The sequence below is a fragment of the Acanthaster planci genome, linkage group LG01 (genome assembly GCF_054643075.1).
Source record: "Acanthaster planci isolate LZ-2023a linkage group LG01, COTS_SCS, whole genome shotgun sequence".
In the NCBI taxonomy this organism is placed as follows: domain Eukaryota; kingdom Metazoa; phylum Echinodermata; class Asteroidea; order Valvatida; family Acanthasteridae; genus Acanthaster; species Acanthaster planci.
In genome coordinates this window covers 19,301,216-19,316,079 of record NC_141777.1, presented here as the reverse complement: position 1 = coordinate 19,316,079, position 14,864 = coordinate 19,301,216, and the positions used below count along the sequence as shown (strand labels likewise).

At 38.7% G+C, this 14,864-nt stretch overlaps 1 protein-coding gene across 1 annotated transcript; it reads left to right on the top strand.

The window, feature by feature from the left end:
• The first annotated feature begins 264 nt into the window (after positions 1 to 264).
• Positions 265 to 14,815, top strand: LOC110988372 (cathepsin L-like). Its single transcript, XM_022251803.2, has 11 exons — positions 265 to 510; positions 2,756 to 2,866; positions 4,442 to 4,531; positions 6,873 to 6,954; positions 7,615 to 7,728; positions 8,184 to 8,432; positions 9,201 to 9,281; positions 9,724 to 9,843; positions 10,263 to 10,418; positions 10,907 to 10,980; positions 13,186 to 14,815. The coding sequence occupies exons 1-11, from the start codon at positions 304 to 306 to the stop codon at positions 13,258 to 13,260; spliced, it is 1,359 nt and encodes a 452-aa protein (XP_022107495.2). The 5' UTR covers positions 265 to 303; the 3' UTR covers positions 13,261 to 14,815.
• The last annotated feature ends 49 nt before the right edge of the window (positions 14,816 to 14,864 follow it).

Sequence of the window (14,864 nt, the reverse complement as noted above, 5' to 3'; positions counted from 1 at the left end):
ACATGCTGATTGTCATGTGACATTCTCTGCTGTAAATAATACCCTCTACAAATAATCGATGCATCCCAAAAAATTACAAGTATTTCACTTTTAGGCGGGATTAAGGGTATTTATAAATTATATAACTTATTAATTGAAAGGTTAAAGCTGTATTTCTTGTGTTTTTTTTTAACTGCTGGGAAACTGGTAATAAATGGAACAATCCATTAACTATAAAAGGGGGGCCATCACTGTGTAACTCATTGCAGCGACTAAATACTGATCAATACGCATTCATGTCATTTATTTTTGCACTTCTCCAAAATGGGTATCGCTAGGTATACGCTCTGGGCTGTTTTTCTGTTATTCTCTCGCGAAGCATTGGGAAAATTGGTCGGAGGGTGGCAGTACGTCGACCCCGATGATGGCAACATTCAAAAATTGGCAAGATTCGCTGTAGATGAAATTAATTCAAGGCGAAATGACTACTTCAAGACCAAGCTGGTGGAAATTCGACAAGCTCAAGAGCAGGTGGGTATACGTGCGTATACTCGGTTCCAATATCATGAGTATTGCGCTATCAGAAATTTTGAATTTTGCGTTGCCAGTGAGTTCCTAATCGGCAATATTCGCCCACGTAATCAATAATTTATGGCCTGAGGATAAGTTTTATTGAAACAGAGAGAAAAATTCTGCATGTTCGCGTAAGTTTTGACAAAAGATGTAATTTTTCTGTGTCCATCATTACCTACCGTCCATACATAACTTTAAATTTTAACAGTTATTTCTAACGCCACCATGCCCTTGGATGTCCGTTGCTGGGTTCCCATATGTCAATTTCAAAATGGCCAAAGGTGTCTAAAGGCACATTTTAACTGCGAAAATGCCCATTTTTTTCAGAGTCAAAATAAGAGCTTCTGCATTGAACTTTTTGCATGCGTAAAGCTTGCCTGCCCCCAATCTCCATTACAGTGGACTTGTATCCATTGTACTTTTACCCCCCACGCCCAGGGCAATTAGCAAACAATTACATCGGCATTATTGTCACCATTTTTGCTTAAAGAACTTACAGCTTATATTTAGAATTTGTGACGTAAACAGGATAAATTTTGAATAAAATAGTTCAGGTCTAATGAGATGATTCTAACTCTTGGAGAATTAGGACTCAGAAAGAAAACATTTTTAACAGTTGTTTAAGACATCAGTAAATTAGAGTGAGTCCACTAAAATATGAAATTTGCAATACCCACATATTATTTCTTCGGCAAAGCACCAATTTAAGTAATAAGATGAATGTCAGAGTTATTGCTACATTTAAGATTGAGGTAAATAAGCTGTGGTGAAATAAAGTAAGTCATTCCTTTCTGGATTGAAAAGCGTGATGCAGTGCAATTGTTCCCATCTGATGTCCTCGGCATTTAGCATCTTTAAGGAGAAGACTGGAAAAATGGAGTCAATTACAGGTAAAATGGAACAGTATCCCAAAATGAGGCTATTTTGTATGCCCTGAAAACAAACTCATTCTTTTTATATTTATTCATAAATAAAGTGCTTTAAAGGCCATCGTACATGTACAAACCATTTCTCAGTACTGCGGTAATCTATTCCACCTCCACATGCATACGGTGTGCACACAGATTTTCTGAGCTATCGTAGAGGAAAATAAATTGAACCACAAACAAAATTTTATGAATCAAGTTAAAAAGTAAAAAACAACAGCAAGGATAGGATAATTCAGAAAGGTGAGCGAGCAATCTTTACTTCGATTGGGAAATGTGATAACTACCGCGATAATAGAGTAACCCATCCTTAATGTACACAGTACTCTCTTTATGCGTACGCTGTACAGCTGGTACCGTTTAGAGCCTGAAAGTTGACCCCTGATGGCGTGCTTCCGGAACCCTTGGATAGGAAAAATAACGTGCACAGATTTTAGAATTTGTAATATTTTTTTCATTAAGTTACTTCTTAAAAAATCCAACGTGCAATAAGGGATTTGGAAAATATTTGCTAGTGAAACTGAAAAATTACCTGACCTAAAAGAGAAATATCCTGCCAAAAATTGACCCATCACTCACTTCCGGAAATCTATGGAGAATCTATGGCGGTCTCATACACAGATGAACATTTACGGTTTGAAATTTTATGGTAGTCTTCCTGTAAAAGCCGAAATAAAACAGATCAAAATATTTAGGTAAAATTCCTGCACCAATACCCTGTAAATTACGTGTATTGTACAAACTTCAAAACCAGCTGTACAGTACTTTGCAGTTTATCAATAAACCTTTTGCGAGTTAAAGTTGAATAAAATCTGGTATACTTAGTCCTTCAAAATCACGAGAACATAACCGTTTGAATTCTCCATACTAATGACACTGTTGCTATACCTTGTGATTTGGGGCAAGCTTTTGCTTAGTTACATAAGAGACACCTTGCATCAATACACTGTTCTCAGTGGATAAGAAGAGCACAAAGGAACCAGGCCATTCCAGAGATGGTTGCTATGCAAAAGCTTGGCCCAAATCATGTGGTATAGCAACAGGGTCTTTAGTCTGGGAACTCAAATCGTTATATTTATGTGCAGTCAGATAACTCAGAGTACTACATTTAATTCAAATGTAACATGTATTGCTAAGTTTATTGTGTATTGTAAACAGCCACACTGATGTGCATGGAAGAATAACGTGTTAATAAAGAAATTGAAAAATGGACTGTGAAACAGTGAACCAAAAAACTGACTAAATTAAAATGTTTTTTGTTTGTTCCCCCCCCCCAGGTTGTTGCTGGAACTCTGTATCGTATGAACATCACCATCTGGAACACACTTTGCACCAAGAGTGATGCCGTCACTGACCTGGAAGACTGCAAGTTCAACCCTAAGGAAAAGGTACTGGTAGTTTGTAATTCATTGGTAGTCACATGGGGGCCGGGATGCTGGATTATTTGTATCCTGGACCCTGCTGTGACTTTCAGAGGAAACTGGAAGCCATTCTTTTTGTCATAAGTTTTTGACAGGCTTTTTAGTAAATCTTCACACTTTTGCTACTTTTTCCTGCAGTACTGGTAGGTTTTTAACAATTTTTCTCCTAATTTTCCTTCTTTCTCCTGGAAATTCCTATTTTTTTCTGCACTTTTTGTCCAACAGTTCCGAAAAATGAAATCTCGAGGAATATGTTTAATAACAGTAAATCGTATGACAGGCTTATATGCATAGGAGTTGCAGATCCCAGGTGCTGAATGTTGTACCCTTGCATGTACCCCTTTGGGTGCACCTTAACAAAAGGGAATTCTACCATTCATTATGTTCATCAGCTTGGTATAATGCAAGCTACTCTTGAATGACCACAGAAATCCTACTTTCGTCCCTGCTTTGTCCTCAAAAGTCCTACTTTTGCCCCTTTTCAAATTACAATTTGTGCTTCCTATTTTCTCCTATTTTTTCACCTGGGTCTCTGGAACAAACAAGTAAAGTCTGCAATAATGCACATCAGATTTAGTGGTTTATTATACAAGTCATCCATAACTTGACCCTGGATTATGACCCCCATACATCTAAACAGTTACCTACATCTAGCTTTAACACAAAAAGATCAACTTATTTATTAATCACCACTTCCATTTCTGGTCAATGGCTCTAATAAGATTCTTTAGATGGGATCATAGGATGTAGGGTTTCCTCGAATTTGTGAATAGTATGGAGCTCATGTTCACGTTAGCCTAACCCCCTAGGGTGTACATGTATGTAAAATTAGATTGAAATCAGAGGATTTGGGACTGTCATGGCTATACTTTAGTTCAGGGCAGGTTCCAACAAACAGGTGTGACACTGTCAAGCATCAATCTCTATGGGTATTGAGTTCATTTTCATTAAAAGGTGGCTGATTAAAAGGTTGAATTTAATCTAGTGAATATGATCTTTGGTTACAAAGTTAGAAATTGTGGTTTGTACACATAAATTGTAAGAAAACAAAATTCATGTGTATGGTTGAAATCTGCATTATACTTAAAATATCAGTAAATGTCAGTGCGGGGGGTTGATTTGGAGAAGTTTCTTTCCATTGCAATAGTAGTAACAAATTTTTGTGGGTGGTTAGGGGAAAATATGTACTGTAAGATGGAATGTGGGTACCGGTACATATATATGTCGGTTTGTGGAGCTTTTGCAGGAAGGTTTGTTGGGATAAACTGTATTTTTCACCCCATACATACATGTAGATCCTGTTGATTTCACAAGAATTATGATGTCAGGTGAAAGAAAAATGTTCTTCCCTCACAGTTTGTATTGAAGAAAGTCAATATTTTGGATCATATCTCCAAACAAACTTAGCTTGATTGGATGTGCCATAGGTAATGCTCAGACTATTTTTGGCAGGAGCAGTACCATGTGGGCATGTAAGCCTGAATTCACCCTCGAAATAGCAATTTTTATTTTTTTTGGCCTTGGTCATGCTTGATTCAACAGAAGGAGCGGTGCACCCTGAGTGTATTGGTGGTGCCCTGGCAGAAGAGGAGAAGTTTGGAAGGATTCGATTGCACAAAAGAAACCGACAAGGTAACAGACAAAAAGTAAAGGGTATGATCTGTTCTTGATTTTTGACCTCCGAATTCTTGTGTGTGAAAAGTTTAATCATTTTTCATGGTTTTCTAACCTTTTTTGTAATTTACCTAAATGAGACACAAGTTCATGTCATCAAACAGCTTTTTAAAAAAATCTGACCCGGTTAGTAGACTTGATAACTATGCTGTAATTCACAGCAAGGGTCACAGCAAAGAAAAATAATATACATATGGAGTTGGGTAAATGGCAAAGGGGAAATGACCTAGAAATAAATACATGTATGTATGACTGTCACATGGTAAATAGATACTCGTGACTTTCCAGTTACTGTGAAATTTTGCGCAAATATTGCTCAATATCGGTATGTTGAACCAGGCTGGAGGAGATGTGACTTGACATGCTTGAGCTGTGTTTTCCATCACGTACTTGTGCATGTACATGTAGTCATCTCATGATGGCTTTGTCTTCTTTTTTTATTGTGCGTATTTCCTCATCTTTACTGGAGCCAGATATCACAGAACAGCTTCCTCTTGTACGTGGAGTGCTTTCTGTTTTGGTGTGAAAAAGGGAAGGACACCACTTGTTATATTTCAAATGGTCCCTAATATGGTTCTTTGAAAAGAGCGGTGGCTACTCCAGTCTGAGAGAGTGGTTTTATAACTCCTGTCCAGAGTGGAAAACCTCTCAAGAAGATGAAATTTCATTCTAAAATCGTGGAAGACTGCTCCAAACAGAGTTGTCCTCCTGTGGCTCTCTAATGCATTTACATTTGAAGAACACATTGTGATTATTGTGCATGTGCTGTAACTTGACATAAAAGACATATTCCAACTTGACATAAAAGACATATTCCAACTTGTAGAGTTTTTGAAGTACATGTACATTGTTGTGGATGTTGGAGTGTGTGTCGTCATAGTGAAATTGAAAGCTTGGACAATGAAGCCTCAATCTAGAGTTTTGATGTTTTTTTAATTATTTTGGTGTGTGTGTGATTTTTGTGTGTGATGTTAAGCTTAAAACTAAGAGTTGTTTGTCTAATGTCATTTTAAAATAGAGCTCTGCCGAATATTCAGTGGATTATGGAAAATTCAAATATTATTTTCCAAATTTGAATATTCGAATACAAACTTCATTGAAAAGGAAGGACAAATTTTCTTTTCTTTTAAATGAGAAAAATTGCTCTATAGAGGCATGTTTCAAGCAGATACAAATGAAAAGTGACAGAAATCTTACGATTCAAAAAGTGAATTATTTATTTAAAAATTTAAAAGGAATAGAAATTTTCAACAGGACAAGAAGTATTTTTCCTCTCTTAAATCTTGCAAAATCATAGCTGGAGATACTCCTAGACGTGAGGAGCTACATGTATTGCAGTGATCATAATGTTCCATTGTGTGTGTGTATTGCAACTGTTTTGTATATGGTTTGTTCATCAACAATCTGCCCATTTTTATGACCGAATTTTCGGATTTATTTGATCGAATTAAATGTCAAATATTTGAATAGTGAAATATCAGAAATGACTCAACATTATTTTAAAATATTCCCCTTCAATGTAAAACAAGGAATTACCTGTATACCATACCCTGTGATGTTTCTGCCTCCATAATCTTCTGGTCAGGTACATGTACATGTATATGTACCTGTCAAAATAAGAGGCCTTGTACTTTTTTGAGTTGCCCAAATAAGTCAACTTCTCCAAAGCTAAAAATCAGGAGACTCTGTCTGAGCTGAACAACCATAAGATTTATTTCAAAGATGGATTTGCGCCGGGGAGATGTAAATTAATTTTGAATTTTGCCTTGCCCGATGTGTTTTTTAACACTGTATACTCAGTGTATGCCCCCGAAGGCTTGTGGAAAAACTGCAAGCGTACTCGGGTGGGACTCGAACCCATGACCTCCTGCTTACTAATGCAGACGTCTTAACCACTCGACCACCAAGCTTGCGGTGTTGGCTGGCTGGTGCGAATCAGGTGTAGGAGCGGGTACAACAAACTATTTCAAAGATGGATTATAAGATACCATAAGATTTGATGTCTTTAAAACATAAATCGCACAAAACAAAACAAAAAAAACCTGCATCCATTGTCTCAGAATGGCTAGTTTATGCACACATACTGTTCTATGCCCAGAGGCAAGTACATGTAAGTTCCATGGGTTCATTTGTTCCATCTTGTTTTATTCAGCAGGGTTGGGTCTTGGTACACATACCTTACTGGAAAGTCGCTCACCCAAAAAGAATGCCTAGGAACTGTATCAATGTACATGTATGTGCACACTATTTAATTGGATTTTCCTGAATGGTGACACTCTTGTTGACTTCGTTATGGCAGGTCTTTGACAGTTATCCCTACTACCAGGAATTTGAAGATTTCAGACAGAAGTTCAGCCGCCGCTATGAAAAGAATGATGAAGGTATTTTTACATACTAGTATCAGTTTACATTATTTTTAGCTGCATTTTTGCCTTTTGCCTCTTTCTCAAGCAGGCTATATGTATATTTAGAATACCAAAAGTGACAGAATAATCCGATGAGCTTTTGGTATTGAGTCAATGTTTTACACTTGCAAGTTTTGCTTTCAAACTGATATCATCCTCCCAAAATAAGTCATCTTCCAAAAATGTTGCTGTCATTCATTCTTCATGCAGGTATTTATAAAGATTGCTTCACATAGTGTGGTAAAAATTAAAGCGAGACCCATCTAGAATGTATTTCATTTCTTTTTAGATTTGTGTGACATGGGAAAGCTCAAAACCTTTGCTAGAGGAGTAAAAAAGAAATTTGAAAAACTTCAAAGACTAACCTTAACCCCCAAGGGTGTATGTGTATTGAAATTGGAGGATTTGGGACTGTTAGGGCTAAGGAATACTTTTGTCACAGTTTATTTGAATAGCTTGTGACTTGATGGAATGTGATGGACATACAAAATAGGATAGACTTCAGAAATTGGTGTTGAATGTGACCACAATAAATATTTACACGTACAGGCAAATACCTTCATCTAAAGTTTCCCTACATTTATCTACTGTGCTGTGTACAGTTTCATCTGCCATCTTGTCTTTGTGAATTCCTAGAATATGTTAAGAGGTACTACCTCTTCAGTGACAACATGGAGAGAGTGCGTGTCTACAATGAGAACGAGAGGGGTACTGCAACCTACGGTGCTACCAAGTTTGCCGATCTTCACCGTAAGCCGCTTCACAAGAAATGTGCAACAAGCGTAGAGCTTCCTTTTGGGCATTGTCGATTTTTGACTGTTGCCACATTTGGTTGGGCACTTGCTTGATTTAAACCTGTAGACGTTCTCTTATTTCAGAAAGTTCTAACTTGGTTGGCAACAACGTTTGCCTCTAAATGCGCATTTGTTCCAGTGAAGCAGAGGAAATTTTTCAGTAATTTCAAGTCATCTGTTATTGTTGTGATAACTACTGTTTCTAGAAGTGTACAAGTGACTGTACAAGTCCTTTCAAATCGAAATGGAAGTACATGTACATTTGTGTGAGTTTCCATTTTCATATGAAATGTATTTCTAAAATCCTGAAGAGTTTATGAGTGACTTTTTCAAGCAGATTTTTTTTCAAAATGGAAGAAAGCTTCTTTTTTAAATTATTTATTTCACTTTTTTCTTGTGTACTCCCTTCAGCTAACGAGTTTAAGGAGATGTACACAGGCCTCAAGAGGACGGCCAAGTCTCCTCCACAAGATGACCTCAAGCAGGCCAAGATCCCGAGTGGCCCCACCCCTGCCAGCTTTGATTGGCGGACCCGGGGTGCCGTGACCCCCGTCAAGAACCAGGGGCAGTGCGGGTCCTGCTGGGCTTTCTCCACCACGGGAAACATCGAGGGACAGTGGGCGCTCGCTAAAGGGAACCTGGTGTCCCTCTCTGAACAACGTGAGTTGGCTACCCATAGCGATCGTGTCCCAAGTACTAGTTAGGACGTGAACTCAGCAGTATTACGGGCACATGTGGCCAATTAATTAGAATTTGGAGCACCCCCAGCTGTATGTCCGAGGTCATGCAGAGACTTGTGTGAGATCTGCCCTCTCAGCACGTCCCTTCATTGCTCCCCACATACATGTACGTTTGGTTCCCAAATGACCTTGTTTTTTTTTGCAAATAGGGAACTGGCTCGCTGACATTGAAACCAAATTCAAACTATTTTAATTTATTTGACAGATTGCTGATCACTCTTGGAAATTATAAAGACTGTGTTCTGAACTTATGAAATCATTGTTAGATGTGGAAGCGACAAGAACAAAATTGGACCCTAAAATAAACCTTACTCCTAGCACCGGTACCTTTCTCAAGAGTATACATGGGTACCCATGAGGACAGAAATATGCCGCATCAAGCTGTCCGCAAGATTTGGGGATGGAATCAGGAACGTTCAGATACTTATGAGCCCAGTGAACAGAGACAGCAGGAAATCGGCACCTTCGAATGGCAGATATTGTCAGATATCACTTACACATGGTGACATGCTCATTTTAGCCTTGTACGTATATTCCCTTTTCGTGTGTGATTCGTACAAGTAAAGTCACCAATCGTAACTTTGCCCGAGCAAGCAAGGAGCAACTTTCATTTTAGATGCACACTTGAAAAGGTCTAACACAAGCAAACATGTGGAGCAATTCTCAAATGAATGTTTTTCGTTTCTAGAACTGGTGGACTGCGACAAGGTGGATGAAGGGTGTGATGGGGGCTTGCCAAGTAATGCATACCAGGCAACCATTAAGATGGGTGAGTAGGCAACAGTTAGCCATAAGGTCACATCACAGATTAAGCAGCACTGTTGTATTTACAGATCAGACAGTTACGATCAGCAGGCCTCTGGTTTGTGATAGTGATTCTTTGCTTTTCCTTCCGTAACCCCCGAGTCCTTCTCCAAATTTTTTATACCACATAAGATGACAGAGAAAAATGCTTACTGTGAAGGCAACAAACTTACCTGTCGGATTGGTCAGATTGGATTGCATAATTAACAAATGGATCTGTGAACATTTGCACATACATGTATATGCCAACTGTGTGAACAGTTAAGTGAGGCAGGTTTGCGGAGAGTGTGGTTCGGAGGAGAACCAGTGTGTGAAGACTTATTCCATAGAGTAAACCCTTGTCCTTCTTTTCTGCAAAAGAGCAAATCTTCATCCGTCCTTTTGTCTTTTTTAACCCACGCACTCAGGCGGTCTAGAGACCGAGACTGAATATCCCTACAAGGCAGAAGATGAAAAGTGTGAGCTAGACAAGAAGGACATCACAGTCTACATCAACAGCTCCGTGAAGATCTCCTCCAACGAAGAAGGTTAGTAAAGTGAGGAAGTGTCTTTCAGTGGATGTACTCAAGATTGGTGGAAAGAACAAATGTTTGAAAAGCCTTTAAGTTTCTTTGCAAACTGCCTTGAACAGTACAGCTCAGTCACATGTTTTTATGAAGCCTGTTATGTTTGTTATGGAGGTGCTGTATTTTACTTCGCAAGCTGCACTGTCCATACCCTCTTTGCAGCACCATCACATAACTTTTGAAAAATCACCAGATGTTTCACCCTGAAGTTGTGCAGCCCTTTTATAGAGGTGGTGTCAGAGTTTGTGACTTTTTAGATGTTAAGACCACAAAATCAAACCTGCCATTGTTGATCAGGTGTCAAGTATCCATTAGATCCTGTTTTCAGAGGCTGAGTTTATAATCAGTGTCCCTCAATTTTTGTTGTCTCGTTATGACAGAGATGGCCAAGTGGACGGCCAGCAATGGTCCCATATCCATCGGCATCAATGCTGCCGCAATGCAATTCTACTTCGGCGGTGTTTCTCACCCCTGGAGGATCTTCTGCAACCCCAAGTCGCTGGACCACGGGGTGCTGATTGTGGGCTATGGCACAAGTATGTACAACGTCTGGAATTTTTGGAACTTGTACTTTTTATGGCCATTTTCTCAAATGCTTATTTTCATCTTTGACTGTGCTAGATGTTAATACCCTGAACTTTTTAAATCAGTGCAGTAGGGACTGCCCTCTGACCCACATGGGGTGACATGCATCCACACAGTTCTTTATAAAGACTATGGCACCACATATAGTATTTAGGTTCTTTGGCCAGCTTTCAAATATGCAATATTTGACAAAAGTACGAGAAAAACACAGAGCTAGCACCCAGTGCACCCATTCAGCATGATATCAAGTATCATGCATGGCACAAAAGGTAACAATTATGCCATTTTATAAAGAATTCATGGGCTATTTTTTTGTAAGTATGGCCCTCACTGTCTGGTTTAAAATTACGACATACCAATGAAAGCAGTTAAATAGGGGAATCTTGAAAACTTTACTCCAACATGACTTCTACATCATCCCCCTTTTTTTGTTATACAGAGCCTGGAATCCTGTGGGGCAAGAACCCCTATTGGATCATCAAGAACAGCTGGGGAGCTGACTGGGGTGTAAATGTAAGTTGGAGAACATGAAAGATGGAATGAAAAAGTTAATGGGAATTGTTTGATCTGTTGTGTTTTTAACCACTTCATGCCAGGATTCCCGGTACCGGAGACCTTAGGTTTATACGCATAGCTGGGGTTGCCCGAAATCAGACAAAAGACCATACTCAGAACGAAAGATCGAGCTGCTGGGAATTAAGAACATTTTTTTCAATTGTCAATAGCGGAGGTAATCCGTCATTGTTTTGAAACAGTGTACCTCTGTTTGTGGCATTCAGGGAAAGCGGATATCACCAGGGACAAAAGCGCTCCAGAGATTAGCAGTACAATACCGCTGCACTCTAATCTGGCCACATTTGAAAAGACGCCACCAGTGCCTTGGGCCCCAATTTTGGGAACACAGGAAATTATGCAACACCGCAAAATCTGGGCTCTCTTTACAAGGTGGCAGGCCAGGCTAAAATACACTGGCATCAATAGATGTTGCCTGTCAGATTAGAGTAGCCACCAGACAGTCATTCATGCGCTTGTAAACGTTTCGTAAATGAGGTTATGAATTTTTGAAGAATTTTGAAAATGCAAAATCTTGAAAATCCCCTGGGAACATGTCATGCAAATTCTAATTAAACCCAACAGCATATGGTTAAGAGAGTTCGAAAAAATGAGTAATGTGACACAGTGTTGGCTGTGTGGTAGTACATGTACATCTTTATGAAGACAGCAAGACATGGAGAATCCAAATGAAATGAACATTCCATGCGCATGTGATGGAATGCATTACTTTGGGGAGCCCATGGGGTGGTATATGGTCAAGTTTTCAGTGCTGAAGAATGCTTTTAGTTCACAGAACTAAAAAATACTACAGCTGTACATCACAAGAAAGAGGGGACATTTTTTTCCAGTTAATTTGAGCAGTGTCTGCTTCCGTAGACAAATCCATCAGTGCTACATTTGATGGATATGACCTTTTTTGTCAGTTAAAGATCTTATCATTTAAATTCATCACTCAAAAAGAAAACAGACAAACTCATCAACTTAAGGAAAAGTGGAAATGTATGCCTGACTTCTATGGAGACCACCGCTCTCAACACGCTAAGCAATAGAATAGAATATAGAATATATACGAAATTTCAGACGCATTTACCCAATGACCGAAGAATTTCCATATGCTGTCATTGCTGCTAGCAAGCATGAAGTGACACTTTTATCCACTAGCAGCACAAATCACGCACTACACCTTCCCTATTCAAGATTCCCGCCCTGAGCACTGAGCTATACACTCATAGCCATATCATTGATAAATTCGAGGTGTTTTAATGCATTCTGGTACTCGACCAAATACATCTCCATTTACAAGCAGTGGTATCAGCGATGTATCCAGCTTTTGGCATCTTGGGGGAGGGGGAAAATTCAAAAGCGAATGCGGTTTTGGGCTCATTAAACATGATTTTGTGGAGAAAACAATATCAAAAGCCACTCATGGTCCCAACATCCTTGCTTTTAATTCATGGTGTTATTTTGTTAGGATGTTGGTGCTAATATTTGATGAATAAATATACAGATAACTTTCCTACGTGTGAAGTACAGTATTCTTTGTTTGAAAAAAAAATCTGCAAAGGGGGCAAGGTGTACTCCCCCCACTGGATATGCCACTGAGTGGTGTATTGGGGGGGGATATGTTGCCCTTTTTGTTTTGAGGAATTGAAAGCACCAGATTGTGAATTGACTTTATTCAGAGTCTGCCTTATTGAATTAAACGCAGTGAAATGAAAGTTCCAGTTACAAACTAATGTCAGCTTACAATGATGAATAATTTAAACTTTGTGGTTACTCATGTCTATATGTTTTAAGCCACAAATGAAAGCAAGACTTGAAACTCTATTAGTCTTGCACCACTCCACTTTACAGGTTACATTTTAACCTGTGAAATGGGGTGGTGCAAGATTACAGATTCAGTGTAACCGTTACACTGAATAAGATTATATTCAGGGAAAACGATCAAAAAAAGTTTCACCCATCATCTTGAGTAAGATCTGTTGTCTTGTAATTTGAGCCGGTTTCAACTTGCAAGGTAACCGCATGACGAGACATAGCAAGTTACATTGATTCAGGATGTTGATGACAAAATAAAAACTGAGCCCCTTTTGGGAGCATGGCCTTTGGAATGTAGCAATTACGAGATTGATGACAAAAGAACTCTTGTCTTGTTCCATGCAGGGCTATTATCTCGCATACCGTGGCGATGGTGTGTGTGGGCTGAACACCATGTGCACTTCTGCTGTCGTCAACTAATCCTCGACGTTCCTTTCATAAAGAGCTTCGGGGGTAATGACAAGAGCTAGTGATGCGCATAAACAATTTCATTACTGTTCCAGACCATAAATATTCGAGGTGCAGATTTTTTAGCGGAGGTGGATGTCCAATGAATATGGCTGATCAGATTTCTCCTTCAAACAATTTTGCCATAGAACTTTGAATGACAAAGTAGCAACTTTTGCAAAAAGCTTATTCCGTTTATTCTTATGGGATTTTGCATTTCCATTGTAATCCTAACAGGTCGTTTTAACAGGTGGATTTGTTTTGAAAGGACAATTTCTTTGGCTGCGATCATTAATTTGTTTCTGTTCAGTGAAATATCACCTCAGTGGCCTTGCTTCATAAATATACAAACATTAAGTTTTAGTGATTATTACATTGATATAGAATATGAACAACTCTGCAGTGTCCAGGAAATCGCAACAGTAGACAAACTAGCAGCAAGAAGTAATTCTACCTGGAAGTTGCGTCTGTTTAATGAATATTCCTTGTAATCTCACTTCTCACGTCATTTAATCAAGTGTTATTGTTACTCCTTTATGAATAGTCAAGATATTAATGGTGATGGCATGTAGCTGGAGAGAAGTATTGTTTTGTTATGAAGTTTTGATATACTTGTACATGTATCTACAAAGTGACTAGGCTGTACAATTTTATTGAATAAGTTGAGAATGTGATTTTTGTAAAGGGAAGGACGTTTTCAAATGGCAATTATGGACGAAAAGATTGTGTATAATGGTACGTGTGTGATCAGTTTTCCCGTTTTTCACTGCTAGTATTTTAACCTACATATTAATTTCATGTACTAGATCTTCTTGAACTGTTTTGTGCATCTAGAGTTCCCACAATTAAATGTGATGTACATGTAGTTCTTTCCTCGGCACAAATGTCATTCTACATCTGATTGTAGGGTAGTTCGGCACATATTTTCTACAGTAATTCCAGAGATCGAAGTTTTATGTTAGATTTGTTTAGTTACAGGCGACGAAGTGATAAAGTGTATTGGAATGTAGTTGGGTACTTTCTGCAGGATGTGGGCCTCATCACACAGTTATTAGGGTAATTTGGATGCAGCTGAAGTGAATTGTGTGAAAATCCAAGTGAGTTGTTTGAATATTTTTTTCAATTATGAAGAATGTCTCCTGAAATTGTTCAAACTCGTTGTTGCTGGTCAGTTTCCTTCTTCAGATTGGATAGAGCCAGGGGTGTGAGTATTCACCTTTTTAGCTAATTTCGGCTCCTTTTATTCAAATGTTTACTCTGGATGTACAAAATTATTGGAACCTTCTAAACATTATTTCTGGGTGCTTACATTCACCTGTAGGTACCCACATTCCAGTGAAGCACCTTTTGTTGTGTGAGGTGGTCTCAAAATGAATGTTGCAAACCCTAGTAGAGAGTCCTTTTCTACTTGTCCATCTGTACGGCAACTGAAATGTTGGAGTATAGTTTGGTAGCATACTAAACCGTTGTACTTAGGGTGAAGATTATTAAATCTTTATATATTCAGAGGGAATTAGTCACAGAATAATCTCTGTCTGTGTGGATTTTTAGAATCTGTCAAGAACAGATCCCGTAAT

Coding starts and splice junctions, on each gene's coding strand:
- LOC110988372 (XM_022251803.2), top strand. CDS start 304: ATGGGTATCGCTAGGTATACGCTCTGGGCTGTTTTTCTGTTATTCTCT. Junction 2,867..4,441: donor AGTTCAACCCTAAGGAAAAG/GTACTGGTAGTT, acceptor TTGATTCAACAG/AAGGAGCGGTGCACCCTGAG. Junction 8,433..9,200: donor GGTGTCCCTCTCTGAACAAC/GTGAGTTGGCTA, acceptor TTTCGTTTCTAG/AACTGGTGGACTGCGACAAG.